General features: G+C 40.3%; 2 protein-coding genes across 3 annotated transcripts in view; one reads left to right on the top strand and one right to left on the bottom strand.

Annotated features, from left to right (window-relative positions):
• The first annotated feature begins 4,953 nt into the window (after positions 1 to 4,953).
• Positions 4,954 to 5,514, top strand: LOC121856607 (casein kinase 1-like protein 4). The gene has a single exon (XM_042352242.1). The coding sequence runs from the start codon at positions 4,954 to 4,956 to the stop codon at positions 5,512 to 5,514; it is 561 nt and encodes a 186-aa protein (XP_042208176.1).
• A 7,863-nt stretch (positions 5,515 to 13,377) lies between these two features.
• The window catches only part of LOC121856387, a 74,793-nt gene continuing 69,771 nt past the window's right edge, over positions 13,378 to 18,399 (bottom strand). For both annotated transcript variants that reach the window (XM_042351948.1, XM_042351939.1), the window contains 2 exons: positions 18,032 to 18,200; positions 13,378 to 17,730 (listed from right to left, as the gene is read on the bottom strand). In XM_042351948.1, coding sequence (XP_042207882.1) covers positions 13,692 to 17,730; positions 18,032 to 18,174 — 4,182 coding nt within the window. In that variant the 5' untranslated portion in view covers positions 18,175 to 18,200 and the 3' untranslated portion in view covers positions 13,378 to 13,691. The remainder of the gene's footprint in view (positions 17,731 to 18,031; positions 18,201 to 18,399) is intronic.

The raw sequence follows: 18,399 nt of genomic DNA, 5'->3' as shown, positions 1-18,399 counted from the left end.
TCTACGAGTCTGGTGCTGCTGAAGGTAGAACTATATATATATATATATATATATATATATATATATATATATATATATATATATATATATATATATATATATATATATATATGCAAGTAAATCACTGTAGGTGCGTGATCTAGGTATATGCTGATAACCACAAGGAAAGAAAACACGAAGTTCCAAGCGCGTGTTTTCTTTCTTTCCATATATATATATATATATATATATATATATATATATATATATATATATATATATATATATATTTCATGTAGATCCACAATGAAAACGTGGATAAGATAAATCTTGATAAAATCACATGGGAAAAGGGAAACAACGGAGTACCTTAGCTTTCGTCTTTATTCAAGACATCTTCAGAGCCTTTCCCCCCGTGTGTTATATATATATATATATATATATATATATATATATATATATATATATATATATATATATATATATATATATATATATATGAGTGAATGTGAAAGTGTGCTTATTTCTGTTGGTGCATGCATATATTCGTTTGAGTGCTCATATGATCATTTGAATGTGAGAATATGCATGTTCGCGTGAGTGTATGATTAAGTTTTTGTTTGTTTGTTTGTGTGGCGCGAATATGTGTAACTGTGTCTGTGTGTGTATGTGCATTACCGAGTGTAAATGCGTATATACTGACTCTGTTACGTCATCTATAAAAGGGCAGGGTAGGAAATAGAAAAGACTAAAAACAGTAAGGACACACCACTGTAACGTCGCGCTAACGACGCACGTTTCATTTTTTGAGAATACTCGTAAGGCTAAGGCTTTTCTGTGGCCAGGTATAACAAAATGAATGTCTTATGTTCTCACAGTCCTCCCAAAAATAAGCGAAAAAAAAGAAAAAAAAAAATATTACGAGCCACCCTGGGGAGGGGGGGGGGGAGGCCGCAGGGCATTTCGCTGATGAATGGACGAAGCAACTAATTTTTTTTAGCTTATTGGCAATGCAAAGATATTTCATTTTGCTAGACATGACAAGGTGAATGTATGAGGGTACTCTGGACAACTGGATATTGCCTTACAATGTATACTTAAGAAAATAGAACAAATTTTTCTAGGCATTAGCATGACGACCGTCGCCGGTGAATTAAATGACGTAACTGGTCTTTCTTTTATTTTGGGCAATATTATTGTTTATTTTTTTGCCAGACGTCACAAGAACAATGTCCCATGGTCTTCTGGATGACCTGATATTGACTGACATTGCAGGATTAAGAAAGTATAAGAAATCTTTCTCACGTCTTGAAACAGGCACGGTGTTGACAGACGAAACCCACGTAACGATGTACTTAACTTTAATTTTTTCAAGATTATTAAATGTGTTCAGAGTTCCTTTTGGCCACATAGAGCAAGAGAAACGTCTCACCTTCCTGCAGACACCTGCATATCGACAGACATTCCAGAATTAAGGAGATACCAAAGAAATATGAACTGATAAAAAATGAAAATTTTATTTATTTTTGCAAAAACCACTAACTTGCACAAGAAATTAAGCTCAGATTTTAGTAAAACACACCGAAAAAAACACACACAAACACACACACACACACACACCAAAAAATCTATTCTCATACCAAAACCTCAGGACAGCCAATGAACGAATATTTACCCATCATATTTCCTGATTTTATATAGCAAGGAATAGAATGCTTGAACATTGATAATACAATACACACCTGCATCTGATTTTGCCGTTGAAAGTTTTAGGATTGGTACAGCCTATGGATACAGTTGTCTACTTTTTCTTGGTGACGCTTTTAACTGCACTTCTTTACTCTGTAACAGTACTCAAATCTATAATCCCTTTCTTTGAAATGGAGAACACACATGGGCAAATTTGGAGTTTATTTTATCAGAGCACTTGCAGGCATTAAAACTATTTATCAAAAGTTATATTATCTTTAGGAAATCTGTAATACTTGATGTACTCTTTGATTGCCATTTGAGCATTGCTGGTGCATCCGTATTTTGCGCAAATAACCATAAATGTTGAAACACGCGGGCACACACCTAGGTCACCAGATCACGCATGTTTACAACAGTGACGTCACCGAGCTGTGCATGGTGAGTAAAACAAATGCTTGGTAAACTATCCTTACTAGTGTTAATACTCGTATTTTATCCTTGGGGAATAGGGTCCGTGATAATGAACAAATTAAGGAATAGTAACTGAATGAATAGAATAGGATATACAAGCTCGGAGGCTGAATTTAATAGGGAATAAAACTTATAAACGTTTAGAACATCAATAGAATATAGATTATAAGCCGAGAATTAATGCAATTGAGAAGACGAGAGTTATTCTAACAAACAAATATCATACGGGTTACACATTACGATTATAGAAAACGAAAAGAATGAGGTAACTAATATATTACTTCCTATTTGACATTCTATTTTATAATGTATTATATATTTAATACTGTACACTTACACGTCATGCTTGGCAGTGAATCATGATTTTAAGTTATATCATGCGTATCTCTCCTAAAGTCTTCAAATATCTGGTAAATGTGTACGCAGACAAGATGTGTGGCATTTCGTGTTTTAAAGGGAATAAATAATTATTTAATCTGGATCAATTCTGCAAGTGCGTCTCTCCGTCAAGGCTGGTATTACGGTACGGTACGGTTGATATTTAGTCAGAATGTACGGTACGGAATTACGGTACGATATTTTCCTTGAAGTACGGTACGGTACGATTTAGGTACGAAAAAATGAGCAAAATTCCGTACCGTACCGTACCGTACCCCAGGCTTAAAAACATGATCAAGCAATTATTAACCCCTTGAGGATTGTGACGCATTTTGACAGTTTATTCTGGCTATCATTAGACACTTTTATGCAGCTTAGGAAGGATTTATGGGAATAAACAGTATAGACTAGCTGAATTAGCCATCTGTCTATTGTCTTTCATATACCCTTCCTAAATTGAATAAAATCATCTAATAATAGTCAGAAAAGAGAAAAGAAATGTGTCATTGATCTTCAAAGGGTTAATGCGTTGGTGGCTTCAGTGAGTGCACTTAGGTGATCAGTACCGTCCGCCAGCTGGTGGTCTGGTACTGTCAGTACTGATCACGTTGCGTCACGCGAACTATTCATGTATAACTTGAGAGTTGAGAGTAGTGTCTGTGTCTCCAACTCTCCACAGTCACTCCTTCCATTGTCGTTGTCGCCGTCGGGAGCAGTCATCCGAGGCAGGCAGGGGCACTTTATCTAATATTGCACATTATTGATAAGATGACACATATTTTTGCTTCATTGTAAATTAGGTAGACTAAGAAATACAATTCCGTAATAAGGCAACAATATTATGTGGGCACATTTACATCTATAGTCACTTCGTATATGTTCCTTTTCAAATCCACACATGTACTCTAATAAATTGTTCACAAATAGAGAATTATTTTGATATAAGTATATTTTGCTGATGGTACGATATAAGTACGGAATTACGGTACGGTATTTTTCCGTACTGTACGGTACGGAAAAATAATTTGGGGTACGGTACGAAATTACGGTACGGTATTTTAGCCAGGTGCGGAGTACGGAAAAATATTCCGTACCGTACCGTACTACCAGCCTTGCTCTCCGTATTGTTTGCGAAGAGTTATCGCATTAATTGTTATGGTTATGGTGCAATTGTCAAACAAAATTCTAATTACGTATTTCCGTAATTTAATACTTTATCGGAAAGAGGGTGTTCCCATAACAAAATAATTAATAATTTTCACTCAAAGTAGTTTATTATACATGAGCTCTATGCACAGTACAGTATTCAGGAAAATGCGTATTTTTTCGGGCACTGAGCCCAGCTGCGGTGAAGATTTGCAAATGTTTGTACGATGAATATTCCTCATTACTGAAAGCTCAAGAATTTTATATGCTGTACTTAACAGTCTAGAAAATGATATAAAAATTGCACTAAGATTACATTTGGAAAGATTCTCTACATTAATTTTGTCCTCATACTGACGATGCAAAGTGACTTATGTTTCCAGTTAATGTACAATGTCTGTAATTTTGATGTTAGCTTTATATGCTATTTTTGTGAAATATCTTAAATTAACCAGTGAGGTCCACTCTTGCTTCCACAGTTACGAGGAATATTCATTGTACGAACTACTAAGAATCTAGACCCAGAATTTCTCTCCTGCACGCCGGAAATACCACGTTGTCCTTGTAATATTATAAATCACACCCGAGTCATCACAAACACAGGCCCCCCCACCTACTACCTTCTGCAACATTCACACCGCGATAGTCCAATAGCAGCCGAATGATTTATCAGATATGGATGTTATAAATTTATTACAATGTTTTATTATCAGAAAAGGATGCTGCAAAGGCGTTATATTGTTTCGTAATGCAAGATAACTGTCGACATGAAATTTTCGTCTAACAGTTACGAATATAGCTTGTCAAGGAAGGTTACGTGGGGCCCACACACCACCTGATCTTAACTACTGTGGGGTTGTAGTGGAATTCTCTCCTACAAACGCTGTTTGTCGCTGCCCAGCCAGCAACACCTCCTCCTCCGCCGCTGCCTGGCGGCCTTCCCTCGCTCCTCCGCCTGCCTGGCGGTCTTCTCTCCCGCTGGCGAGCATGGCGACCCACAAGCTGTCATCCTGTGAGCATCCTCACCAACCAGCTCTCTCTACATCACGCTTGTAACCATGCTGCCTTCCCAGCACCAAGCTGCATTATACATCCAATACAACATGTATACAGAGAGCACATTGAGAGTTTCCTTTCTCCATTCCATCCTGAGTGAACACCATGTTATGTTCAATATTCCAACCTCATTATGTATCTTACTCCTCAAATTCAGAGTTTACCTTAAGATTCGATTTGAAATCATATAAATAATTGTTCGAGAAGGACAAAAACCATCACAGGACCAAGATGACTTCTCTTGTTCAACTCAATAATATTTGCCACAACTCCTCCAGCTCCACCACCTCCACCAGTGGAGGAACTGATCTACCTCAGCTCACCTGGGACAGCCTTCGTCTTGTACGAAATGTTGGCGCCGGTTCGTTCGGGGTGAGCCACTATGGTCAGCTCACCCTAGGCAATGGGGACGTGACGGAGGTGGTAGTGAAGATCCTCCATTCCGGCGAGGCCAACACCAAGGAGGCCCGCGTCCTACACGAGCTGGCCGGGGCTGGGGGCGCGCCTCTCTTGTACGGCGTCACAACCGAGCCCAACGCCATCGTCATGCAGTACTGCCGGGGCGTGCTCTTAGATTCGATTCTAACGAGTTTTAAGTTTGACGTCCACCATGGCCAGAAGGCCTGCGACGCAACCCGCGTTGCCCTCGCTGAGTTTCACGCTGCTGGTTACGCCCACATGGACCTCCACGAAGGCAACGTCATCATCGACACCTCCACTTCACCTTACACCTGTCACCTCATTGACGTGGGACTCAGTGAACGCATATTGCCCAACGATGATTCGTACTAGCTTGGCGACCGGATGGACCTACAACACATCCAGTATAGCCTCCGCATTAAAACACCAATTGTTAAAAAAATTTTGCGTTTTCTGTGGAGCTCTTGTTTTTCTTCCGTTTGAGAAAGTAGCCTAGGATTTTCAACACTCCCCATAGGCACTTGAATAAAAAACTATACAGTGTAAACAATAAAATATAGGTAGTGTTTTTGTTATCTTATATATTTTTTTTCCCAGGGTGCAAGGTTAATGATTTTTTGAGAGTTTTTTATATTGTTTTGTTTTACTATAAATACATTGGTAAGGTATCTTAATTATTATATTCCGGTTGCGTTTTTCAACAAGAATATATACAGATTACGGTATCATTATGTTGAACAGACAAACTAAGACTAAACAAATAACCGAACAATCAGTTAGTAACTCGGTCGGTGAAATAGAGGCTCATTATCCTCATCAATATCAACAACCGGTGAAACACAAACATAAATGTTTTTTGCATAACTCTTCGCTAATTCCAGTTACTAAAAGACAACAACAATTCTTTTCCCAACAACTTTTATACCGCCCACCGTCACCACGATCATCGCATTCGTCATCATCGACAGCAGCCACCATCAACCTTACATCATCTCAAACAAGAAATACATCGGTATATTATGACAATGTTGAAGTGATTCCGAGTCCCTCAATTTATTTTAGTACAGTGGAATTAAATAATAAACGAGAAGTAATGAGCATGATAGAGGCCGTCCTGGCAGACGTTACCTCCGACAATAATTCGTATAGTGTTTTACCCGTCGAAGCCCAACACCTAAATTCTATGGTGACAGCTCGAGAAAACCAGTTGAAAAATAATGTATATATGGACACTATATTATCTCAATTCACTAATAGGATAATTCATAGTGAACCAAATAATTTTGAACCCTCTTTGAAACTTAGGATTCCACAAATGTGATCTGTAAACAAGATGAAAATATATATTATTGTGGATAGTTCTCTTAGAGAATTAGACATTCATCTATTGGAAGTAAAGTGTCGTCTTTTTTCGGGAGGTGGGAATTATCAAGAAGTAGTTAATAAAGTTTCTATTATAGAATTCGATGATGACATACATAAAATGAGACAGATAAAGTTAATTACAGAATTAAACGACTTCCACGTTGAAAATTTAATATAGCCCACCAAGTGGAGCGTTTTGATGTACGTAGACCCCCATAGAAAAAAGAAATATCCTCTCCCATGTAAGGATATCCTCTCTAACAGAGACCCACAATATAAAGACGAATGTCTAGTGAGTCGCATTAATTTGGGAGTACTGTACACTATTTTACTTTTATGAAAACCACCACCACCACCACCACTAAAAGTAATATCGATGTGTAAATGGAATTGAAAATTATCTATAATACTCCACTGAGCGGTATAGTAGTCAAACCCAATGGAAAATCCATATATTTGGTAAATTTCGAATCAGAAACATTTGTAAATACTCAAAGACAAAATAATTGTCCTGTGAAAGCATTAATTTCATTTAGTTTAAATCATGGGTTCTTAACCTGAGGTCCATGGACCCCCAAGTGGTCCATGGATGGGCTTCAGGGGGTCTGTGAAGGTCAAATAAAATTTAACATTTATCTTCAATCCAAAAAACAACAACCTTCACATTGAAATGAACTTTTGAGCAGAATTAAAGTTTTGTTTTGTTTATTTGCACAAAATGATTGTATTTCATTTTTGTATGGAGTGGCCATTAATTTTTGCATAAAAAAGTGTGAAACATAATTCTTTGTTAAGATTGTTTACTTTATTCACACTTTGTGTATGTCATACACTGTATGAGGCATTGAATTTTCAATAAAATAAAGTATATTCATTGCATGCAAAGTTGTGTTTATGTGCTTATGTTAATTTTTCTAGGGAGGGGGTCCATAGCTTTCACCAGATTCTCAAAGGGGTCCGTGACTCAAAAAAGGTTAACAACCACTGGTTTAAATTGTATTGGAGTTCATGAGTGCAATTTAATATTATATTTGTCCTATTTAAATAGTGTATATTATTCAGATGTGTCTATGGATAATATTTCTTCAGTACCACAGCAAATAAGACAAATACTTTAAAAAATCTAAAGACATCAGGAGCGCTATAAGTAAGAAGTATGCTGTAACTATAGGTAAAATTCTTAGAGAATACAAAGAGGAAAATAATGATTGTTTTTATAAAGGGTTTAAAAGGGAAACTGCTGACCTATGGAAAAACGAAACGGGTGTAGGAATGGATTGTGAATTTGAAGAAGAAGGATTGGATACAAATAATGAAAGGATAGAGAGAAATGATTATGAAGAGGATGATGAGGATGAGGAAATAACATAGAATAAGGGTAAGATAACATAGAAGAATAAAAAAGGTATAAAATGGAAAGGTGTGGAGGAGAATTAATCTATATAGTATATAAAACAAAGAAGTATGTCTGTGTGTGTGTGTGTGTCCGCACGAGAATCTCGGAAACTACTTTACCGATCTGTAGGGATGATGGATGGTGTTATATGTAGTGATGATGGACGATTTTATATGTAGTGATGATGGATGGTGTTATGTATAGTGATGATGGATGGTGTTAAGTATAGTGATGATGAATGGTGTTAAGTATAGTGATGATAGATGTTCTTATCTGTAGTGATGATGGAAGGTGTTATAATTATGTAGTGTTGATGGATATCGTTATATGTAGTGATGATGGATAGTGTTAAGTATAGTGGTGATGGGTGGTGTTATTTGTAGTGATGTAGATATAGATCTCACTACTGTTATGTTAGGGTGTGTCAATTTTGTCAACATGTTAAAAATCAAATTTGGTAGTCAAAATATTGTGCCTCTTTATGTCTAAACTTGAGATTAGCAAACAAAAATGAATTGAAATAACCCTCACCTACATCAATTATACCTTAAAGTTTCAAATATCAGTATTTCAACAAATTAATGAGACTTGATTAGAATTATTCACTTGATATTAACTAATCTCATGTAAGCATATGGATTATGGAGTATTTTATGGTTCTATAGCTTGTGTACAATATGCATGTCAGAACATGAACAGGCTCTCCGTGTGGGACAGTTTAATTCTTGTTTTGACTTGTACCAAGCGTGAGGATAAGGCGCCCGGCTCACTCTCCTTCTAGATATCATAGACGGTGGTTTGCTCTCATTGCACTTGCACCTACTCTACCAGACGAATTCTACATTTTAATTATTGTAAGTAGGGCATATTGATTGTCGCAGTTACTTATATCATTGTATAAAACATTATGTTCTAAGAAATTATTATGTTATTTCTGTTACAGCATTTTTGATAAACAAATTGATATTTTTTGAAACAACAATTGAATTATGAAACATTGAAATATTTTTCTATTTGTCAGATAGTGTGAAGATGTCAAAATTGAAGACAAGAAGTCAGTTGTCAACCCACTTGAGCCTGCTAGTTGGTAAAGGGAAGGAGCTTCCTGTATCAGAACTTCCAACAGTGAGAGACATGCTAAGATTAGGGTTACTCCTTCGAGAAAAAAATGCAAAGGACAGAAGGAACTATACAGATAAAGAACTCATAAATGACATGATAGTCCCTCTTCTGCATCAATGGACAAAAGCTAATGCACTATTCAAACCACCTGTGATTAATCAGTGTCGAACTATTGAGCTAAAACTAACGAAATTATGGCACAAAGCAGTTGAAACATCACTTGGTAAAGGAAACTTGGCCAGGAAAAATGAATTTCTGCACACACTTGATACTCTGTTTGACATTTTGACCTGCAAGTGCTCCATACAATTATGTTCTGAATCCAACTGTTCTCACTCAGGTAAGAGAGAAAATAATTCCCACATTGATTGTGGTTGTCCTCGTGAAAAGAAGATCCCTGTTTTAGAGCTTGAATTTATAAAGGCACAGAGGACAAAGGCAGAAGGCCAAGGAAGTATGCAAATGGGTTCAATAGATTATTCAGAAACAAAGAAGCAGATTGCTAATGCCAAGAAGAGAGAACAAATCCGAGAGAGGGAACAAAAGAAGAAAATGAAGAGTGAAGAAGCCATCCAAAGAGAGGAAGAGCTGTGTCAAGATGTTTATCACTTCTTTGATAGTTCTTCTGATGAACAGGAAGCAACATCAGATGATAGTTCCAAAGAGCCATCTGAACCTTTACCAAAGAAAATGAAATACAACACAAGAAATATTTCAAACATTGCTTTAGCTAGTATTCGCCACCATGCTGGACTTCGTGAGGCTGCAGAAATTGCAACTGCCGCTTGGATAGATGCAGGCCTCATCAGCCGAGAGGATGTATCTTTGGTGATAGATCATAATAAAATTAGAAGAGCACAAGAAAAAATAATGAAGGAAATATCTGATCAGCATGAAAAAGATTTAAGCGAGGGAGGGCTCTCCTGTCTTTTGTTTGATGGAAGAATAGATGACACAAAAGTTTTGCTAGAAGTAGAGGGAGTGAACAGAAAGTTTCCAGGTCTCATCAAAGAAGAACACTACTCTGTCTGTTCTGAGCCTGGTGGTCGGTTTTTGTTTCACTTTGCTCCCGAAACTGAAGTAGAAGGGAAGAAACATGCAGAGGTCATTGCTGATCATATTTTATGTTGGGTTCAGGAGAGAGGACTTGGCAGTTCACTGCAGGCTGTTGGTGGAGATTCAACTGCAGTGAACACCGGATGGCAGGGGGGTGTAATGACGCATTTAGAGAAAAAACTAGGAAGAAGACTTGTTTGGATTGTATGTGATTTACATACAGGCGAGCTACCTCTTCGTCATCTCATCCAGGAACTTGATGGTCCTACAAAGAGCAACAACAAGTGGTCAGGTCCCCTTGGCATCATGCTGGATGAAGCAACACAACTAGAAATAAATACAACCTTTCCAAAGGTCGAAGTTGGCCCTCCCCTTCCGGCGTTGTCTGAAGGAGTCATCAAAGATCTCAGCACAGATCAATCCTATGCTTATCGTATTGCCCAAGCAATAAGATCAGGAGAAGTGCCTCAGTCATTGGCTCTCTTGGAGATTGGACCTGTCAGTCACAGCCGTTGGTTAACTACAGCTCTTCGTTTCTGCAGGATTTGGATTTCCAAACACGAATTGAAGGGCAAAGTGCTGAAGAATTTGAGGTTAATTGTTGAATTTATTATTGGAGTTTATCTTCCCCAGTGGTTTAGTGTGAAACTTAATCCTATGTGGGTGGATGGGCCCAATCACCTTTTGTTTCAATTGCAGCTAGTAAGAACACAGAGGAAGGTAGTGAGGGACATCGTGTTACCTGTGGCAAGAAGGTCCGCTTGGTATGCTCGATCAGAAGCAGTTTTGCAAGCAATGCTTTGCAGTCAATGTACCAATCTCCGAACCGAGGCTGTAGAAGTCATTCTAAAGATTAGAGGAACGCTAATAGATGACGACCAGTTGGGAGACTGTTCGTTTCATTCAAGAAAAGTTCCCCCAATAAATGTCAATGCCACCAAATTGTCAGAATTGGTTGACTTGAGTTTGGAAGTCTTAGAGCCACCATTGACAACAAGTCTAACTAGCCAAGAATTGAGAAACCTTAAAGAGACTCCAATGCAGGTGCCGAAGTGGCCTTCCCACACTCAAAGTGTGGAGAGATGTGTGAAAATGGTCACAGAAGCAGCGGGCCATGTTTACAGCCACGAGAGGCGAGAAGGTTACATCAAAGCACAAATAGCAAGCAGACTACTGATGACAAGAAACCAAAGCAAAGAGAGTATGAAGGCATTGGTTACTTTCAAATAGACTACGGATAATAAAATATAATAATTTGAAACTTGAAACAGTAACATGTGTGCAAACGCTGGTTATGTTATAAATTCACAAATATGTACATTTAAAAATCCATTTGATGTAGGTAGGACTTATTATAAAAAAAAATTTATGCCAGAATATTGTTTTGCATGCTTAAAGACTACAATAAATTGCTACCAAATTACTCGATTTTCAATTTAGCCAGTTCACCCCCTAAATTGACACACCCTACCAAACAATCTCATACCCCACAAATGGTGACTCCCGGAGATTCGCACTCACACAGGATGGAGGAGAAACTGATCAAGCTCCCAGTCTTCAAGCAACATGGAAGACTGGCTTATCCACACAGAGGCAGCTCTCATCGACTCTACAACTACTGTTTCTACACCGCAGGTTAGACACCCTAGAGCAGCTCTGCTACTCTAAGCAGACACCAGCTCCTCTTCCGACCCCAGCTACCCGTCCTGCCTCAGACGCCGACCCCGGCCCAGCAGTAACCCCTGCCGCCCCTGACGCGGCCTCTGTTCCTAAGTGCGGACCCACACACCCCTCTTTTCTCCCTCAGGTACTCCCTGCTAATGTCCTGCACCCTGCTGCTGTCGTGGACCCAGCTGCTGTCACGAGCCCTCATCCGCTTCTGCTGACGCAGCCCCTGCTCCTGACCCAGGCCCACACACCCCAGCAGGCGCGTCTTCCATGTTGCTTGAGGACTGGGAGCGTGATCAGTTTCTCCTCCATCCTGTGTGAGTGCGAATCTCCGGGAGTCACCATTTGTGGGGTATGAGATATTTGGTTCACACTCAGGATGGAATGGAGAAAGGAAACTCACAATGTGCTCTCTATATACATGTTGTATTGGATGTACAATGCAGCTTGGTGCTGGGAAGGCAGCATGGTTACAAGCGTGATGTAGAGAGAGCTGGTTGGTGAGGACGCTCTGAGGAGGACAGCTTGTGGGTCGCCATGCTCGCCGGCGGGAGCGAGGACCGCCAGGCAGGCGGAGGAGGAGCGAGGGCCGCCAGGCAGCAGCGGAGGAGGAGGTGTTGCTGGCTGCGGCTGTAGGTAGTAAGAGAGAGATCACCACGAGGTCAGGTCTTAAATAGCGGGGGTAGGCGTGGCTTAGTAGTTGACCCCCGCTCCGTGATGTATGGCGGCGCTGGTTGACCTAGACCACGAGGCATACACTGGGGAATTGGTGGGGTCGGCTAGGCAGCGACAAACAGCGTTTGTAGGGAGGAATTCCACTACACTACACAACATTAGTGGAATTGGGAAAGATTTTATACTGTGGGCAATATCACAAAACAAAACCACAAAATACAATTAATACGCACTTTTCCGTTATACCTCGCCAATTCCTTTAAGATCGTAAGTTGTTTTTTCCAACTAACCTGGTTTGGTTACATATACAGTATTAAGAGACAGCATAGATGTACTGTACAGTACTGTAATATTTTGTAATCGCATGCCTACATGTTAGTCTAGCATTTTGAAGATCTTAAAACATTTCAGATTTTGATTGATAATCTGTATTTTGAAGCATATTTCTATTACCGATAGATATTAAAATGATTCACAGTGTTTCGTTTTGCAGTTTGTTTTCATCTAGTGCACTACTACCACCAGTGGTGCATAATAACAGCAAACACATAAAACATTACTGTATGTAACATTGCATTGCCAAGCTCTATTTTTTATTATTGAGCAAAATTTCTGGAGTTAGTTATCACTTTAAGTATCAATATAGTTGTATTAAGGAGCGAAACTAAAAATGATTGATATTTGAACATTCATTTTATTCAATGAAGATACAACACTTCTGATTCCTTACTAGTCTCACAATTATTGCACTTTTCACATCCCTACCATCAACTGTCTTGCTCTGAGTATTATCCAGTCGTGTCGACCTCCTGTGTTATGTTTGATACTCACTTACACGTCTAAAAAGAGCTCCATTTCGCTCACTGCTTAATTTTGACATCTCTGACGATGGGTTAACACATTCTACATGAACAGGAACATACATTCACAAGAAGAAAAATAAAACAACAGAATATTTTAAGAAAGTAGTTTACTTCAAATATGTACAAACAATTTTGTAATACTTTATCCATGTCGCTAAGTTACAATTCCTGAACAATACAGGATGACCTTAAACTTATATTTACACATGTATTTTTGTAATGTTAGCTTACTTTATCCTACAATTAAGCTGTTTACAAAAAAATCCACAGGTACTGAGAAGTGCATTGCAATCCAATTGTGAAAAAAAAACTGCATAGAAAATAACTGGAAAAATACATAAAATTCCCAGAAATATACAATATTTGTTTTAATATGTTTTATTACAAAATGAAAACAGTATGTTTTATTCTGACACAAGGGAAAGGAACACTTGTCTGTGGGTCATGAATTTTCTGTTGAGAGTCTGTACTGCTCGTTGTGCTTCCTGTGCGCTGGGAAACGCTACACGAGCATCAGCAGTGGGCTGGTTAAATTCATTGTATCGTCTGATAATATTCTCAGGACGTAATCCTGGGAACTCGTGGAAAAATTCAAGGATATCGTCAGTGGTAGCACGATATGGCACATTGCCTAGTGCAACAACACACCCCGGTTTACCAAAATTTTCTGGTGGAATGGCAGTGCCCATAGTCTCTTCACCAGCAGGTTTCTCGACAGGATCCCTCAACAATGGTACAGAGCCCCGCATTCTCGTAAAGGATCCATCACTTGGTCCCCGAGGTCCTGACATTCCAACGGGCATCCTATTCATTCCTCGCATATCTCCTCTGGGTCTGAATCCTCGTGATCCACCAGGTACATATCCAGCCATGCCACCTCCTCTATAAAGACCTTGAACCGTTACTCCTGAACTAGAGAAGGAATTTGAATTTTGCTGCTCTATGTTATGAGAATGTTCTTGTCCTGGATCCCCAGGTTGCTGGTCAACTGATGATTGTGATGCTTGATTTTGGTTACCATGTTCCTGTTTTTCTTTTGATGTTGAGGCACTTGTTGCTTTCGTCTGTGTAGAAGGCTTCTTATCATCACTTGCATGTTCTGCATTCTTCTCCGATTTTCCAGGGACTGCAGTTGTACCAGTTTTTTGTCCTTTTCTTATAAGTTCAAGAGGATCAAATGGAAGACCCATAGCACTCATGACAACAGGTTTTGCTACCATGTCTATTTCGACCTTAACTTTACAGAGTTGCTGTTGGCTTTTTCCAACAGCACGCCTAGCATCTTCAATCAAAGGAAACATAATATATACTTCATGTAACCCTTTAGAGTTTGCATCACAGAAGTGTACACGTTCTGGCACAAGCCCCTCATCACTAAAGAAATCTCGAATATTTGCTTCTGTTGCATCTTTTGGTACCCCTTTCATCACTACAGAGTCAGTAAGTAAATCAGCACCAACTGGAAGGTGCTTAGCTGGGGGTTCTTCACCATTTTGATTTTCACTTTTCTTTTCTTCTGTCTTTTTTTCCTGTTGAGTGGAATTACCCTTCTGGGTTGATGCTGGGTTTTGTTGGGACTTCCCTGACTGTTGGGAGCTTTGCATCAAGTCTCTATCCCTGGCAGCATGTGTGATAGCATCAGGTGGACAGACTTCTACAGTAAGGGGGTTACCATCAATAGAAGCATTGAGGAGATTTACCAAAGATTGATGCACCTCTTCAGGGGAGTTCAGCCGCACAAAGCATCGCCCAGATGGCTGTCGAGTTCCCTTTTCTCTCTCCAAGACAATATCTTGAATCTTAAACTGACTAAACATCTGAGCAACATCATGTTCTGCACATTCTAATGGGAGGCCTGACACACACACACACGTGCTATCTGGCCATGGAATTTCTTCAGCTAGGACTGGAGCTCTACTACCAGGATACCCCTTCATCATACCCATTTTGTTAACATCCACTGCAGCTTCATATTTGGCTTCACTAATAAGAGTTACCTCAACTTTATTATCAAATATGTAATTACCAGAGCACCTGATTGCCTTGTGTGCATCCCGGGGTGAGGAAAACTGCAAGAGTGCAATATCTATCCGATTTCCATGATCATCAGCTAGAAGCTTGATGCTGGTCTTAGGAACATAAATGCCACGGAAAAGTTCTCTTATAGCACGATAAGATGTGCCAGGAGGTATATTACGAATTTCTACACTGCATGTACTGTCCTCTCCCCATTCTGAACTGCCTTCTCTGTAATTATAGGAACCACCTCTACCACGATAACTCCCACGTCCCCTGTATCCTCCACGATAGCCATAGCCGTCCTCGTGGTTTTCATCTTTGTATCCTTCATGGTATCCACTAAAGCGAGGGTTGTAGCCACGTCCACCTCGGCTGATACGGCCTCTGTCCATGCCACGTCCTCCTCTACTTCGATAACCTCTGTAACTGTACCCATCACCATACCTGTCATGATCATCACCATGCCTGTCTTGATCCCTGTGGTAATATGAATCCTCTTCCCAGCTATGAGAATCATGTTTCCAACTATCTTTGTCACTCCAGCTTTCTCGTTTATCTCCACTGCTTCTACTCCAGCTTCCTTCATCACGGCCTTTCCAGCCTTCCCTTCTACTGCGACTACTCCAACTGGAAGATTCATCCCCATCCTCACGACGATCTGCAGCCTCCCAGCGAGTTCCACGTTCACTGTGAGAATCTCGTTTACCTCGAGATTCCCAGCCAGATCGATCTGGGTCATCACGAGAATCTCTGTCTTCATGGGTGTCTTTGCCATCTTTTGACTGTCGATCATCTCGGCTACTCCTTCCCTCTCTCATGTCTATTTCATTTCTGAAGCTTTTATCTCTGGGGTCCCTGTCTTCTTTGAACTCTCTTTGTTTGCTACTGCTCACTGGTTCTTTCCCATCTTTTGATTCCCAACCCATTTGGGAAGACTCGTTTCGGAGTCTTGGATCAAACTGATCATTAAATTCATTACTACCTGGTTCTTTAAGAAGTGGGCGACTCCTTGGGTGACCAAATGCAAGGCCCTCATTGTTTCTCATGGGCATTCCTCTACCAAAAAAGTTACCAAATCCTGCTTCAGAAGGGCCATCACCTAACAGACCTTTATTTTCAGTCCTCTGTGGTCCATCGCCCGGACCTCTGACCTGACCACTATGTTCATTCCTCTGGTTGTTGGGTTTCCCAGACATCTGATTGTCCATAAATTCTCCAGGTCCTTCCAAAATGATTGGATGATCATCTCCAGGTTCTGTTTCCATAGGCTCATTAAATGTACGTACCATAGGTATAGCTGGAGGAGGGACACTCATGTTTCCAAAATTTAAGGGTGGTCCAGATGTGAATGGTGGTGCCGTGTGGTATGACGACCCAGAATTATATGGCTGTGCCGAGCTGTATGCTTGATTTGGGCCAGGTGATGGGGTTTGAATTGGAGAGTTTTTGATAGGCTCTGAAAGACTTGGTAGAGGTCCCCTCATGCTGGCACTTGGAATGTCACCAAGACCTGGAATTCCTTCAGCACCACTGGCACTCTCCTTAGCAGGAGGGTCAAGGGTAACTGTTACCGTTTCATTATTTTCTTGGCTGATACGGTCATTACGTTCACGACCAGCATGGTTACTACGATCCTTATCCCGGTCACGGTCACGGTCACGGTCACGATTCCTATCCCTTCCACGGTCACGTTCCCGACTCCTGGTGCGCCTGCGACTACGACTGCTGCGATCACGACTACGAGACCTTGATCTGGTTCTGTGACGTCGACGACGATCTCTATCACGGGACCTGGAGCGAGATCTGCTGCGTGTCTTAGACCTACGCCTCCTACTGTCACGTCCTTTGTTATCTCTCTTTGATGAGGAGGAAGTGGAGGTTGCTGATGACTTCTTTTCTTCCTTTTTTTCAGAGTTACTAGTTGAAGAACTTAAATGAGTAACAGTCTGCAAATCATTAGTAGAACTAGAATTAGGAGGACCATGAGATGCAGCTTGGCCTGAACTGTGAGGTGTTTGGGAGGGATGTACTGAAGGAGGCATCGGTATAGATGGGGGCTGTTGCATGTTTGGTTGGTTTGGTGGAGAGCTGATATGTGCTACCATACGAGGCTGCATCTGTTGCTGAGCTTCAAGAACAACAGCGTGTGGATGGGCTTGGTATGGTACATGTGGAGGAAGCTGCTGGTGTTGCATGGTGGATGGTGGGGGCTGCTGTAACTGAGGGACTGGGGGTACAGGAGGCTGCTGGGGCTGTGTAGGAATCACCGTGGGGGCCATGTAGCCCTGGAGTGCCATTGCCTGCTGGCGGGCTGCTTCAATTACTTTCTGCATCTCTGATCGTGATGACAATAGTAAAGTGACCTGAATCCCCTTCAAGCTGGATCCTGTTTTCTGCATGGCCAGCCTTGCATCCTCATCCGTGCTGTTGAAGAATCAAAGAGAATTAAAGCTGAACTGTTCTGGGAAAGTTTTCTAAAAAATAAAGTACAGTACATGTAAAAAAAAATAATTAAAACCAAATATTGCGAGGCAAAGGGAGAACGTTATCTTTATTTTATAATGACTAAATTTTAAAGTATAACTCCAAATCCAGAAAAAATGACCAACATACATCCAAACACACACATATCCTGCTGTAATTCGATCATATCACAGTATCAATGAGGGCCAATATTTTTTTCCCATCACTCATGATAAAAAACAAACAAAAATAAAACACTTACCTAAACGCAATGAAAGCATCACCCAGCTCTCCACCGACAATATGGACACCACCCTCAGGGATGGACAGGCCCTTGAAGAACTCCCGAATGTCAAGGGCATTGGCTGACCACGGGAGGTTCTGCAGCCTGATGATGACACTCATGGTGGCACTGCTCCCGGCTGTTATGCCTACAACAAACATGTTCATCTTTATTCCATGAGAACTAAAAACTTGGGCTAGAATGAAGATAACCTTTTTTCCATAATTAACATGAGGTGTTTAGTAAAATTCTAATACAGTATTTGTGTAATGAAGTTGCTGCTTATGTCATGTGTATAGTCGTGACTGTTGAAATTCAAGCTTATTTGGTAGCTGCATTGAAAGCAT

Source organism: Homarus americanus, unplaced genomic scaffold (assembly GCF_018991925.1).
Source record: "Homarus americanus isolate GMGI-L3 unplaced genomic scaffold, GMGI_Hamer_2.0 scaffold1024, whole genome shotgun sequence".
NCBI lineage: Eukaryota > Metazoa > Arthropoda > Malacostraca > Decapoda > Nephropidae > Homarus > Homarus americanus.
This window is presented reverse-complemented; position numbering and strand designations above follow the sequence as displayed.

Bases quoted from the DNA above. Each gene is read 5' to 3' on its own strand.
- LOC121856607 (XM_042352242.1), top strand. From the start codon at position 4,954: ATGACTTCTCTTGTTCAACTCAATAATATTTGCCACAACTCCTCCAGC.